The sequence below is a fragment of the Chaetura pelagica genome, unplaced genomic scaffold, assembly GCF_000747805.2.
Source record: "Chaetura pelagica isolate M959 unplaced genomic scaffold, ChaPel_1.0 scaffold2822, whole genome shotgun sequence".
NCBI classification, from domain to species: domain Eukaryota; kingdom Metazoa; phylum Chordata; class Aves; order Apodiformes; family Apodidae; genus Chaetura; species Chaetura pelagica.
Genome location: NW_009952549.1, coordinates 1 through 289, shown reverse-complemented (window position 1 = coordinate 289; position 289 = coordinate 1). Strand labels below are relative to the sequence as shown.

General features: G+C 66.8%; 1 protein-coding gene across 1 annotated transcript in view; it reads left to right on the top strand.

Annotated features, from left to right (window-relative positions):
* Nucleotides 1-215, top strand: part of CCDC65 (coiled-coil domain containing 65) — a gene marked incomplete at both ends in the record, with an annotated part of 9,526 nt that extends 9,311 nt beyond the window's left edge. The window contains one exon of the mRNA XM_010009026.1: nt 17-215. Coding sequence (XP_010007328.1) covers nt 17-215 — 199 coding nt within the window. The remainder of the gene's footprint in view (nt 1-16) is intronic.
* Between the last annotated feature and the right edge of the window lie 74 nt (nt 216-289).

The following is a 289-nucleotide window of genomic DNA, read 5'->3' as shown; positions in this document are numbered from 1 at the left end:
GCGGCGGCTGAACAAGGCGAGGCTGGAGGAGCAGGCGCTGGAGCAGGAGCGGGCGGGACTGGCCCTTCAGCACCAGCAGCTGCGGGACGTGCTGGGCCGGTACTTGGCCGGGATCTCCAGCAGCCAGGAAGTGCTCAACAACCCCAACCCCCTCCTCACCGTCCACAACAAGAATTGCATCCCCAGGGGGGAAGGATCCCGCTCCGGGAAGGACTGTGGGAGGGGACATCAGGGTGACAAACATCCCGGGGGAGGGGACACGGGTGCTCGGGATCCAGCTGAGCTGGGT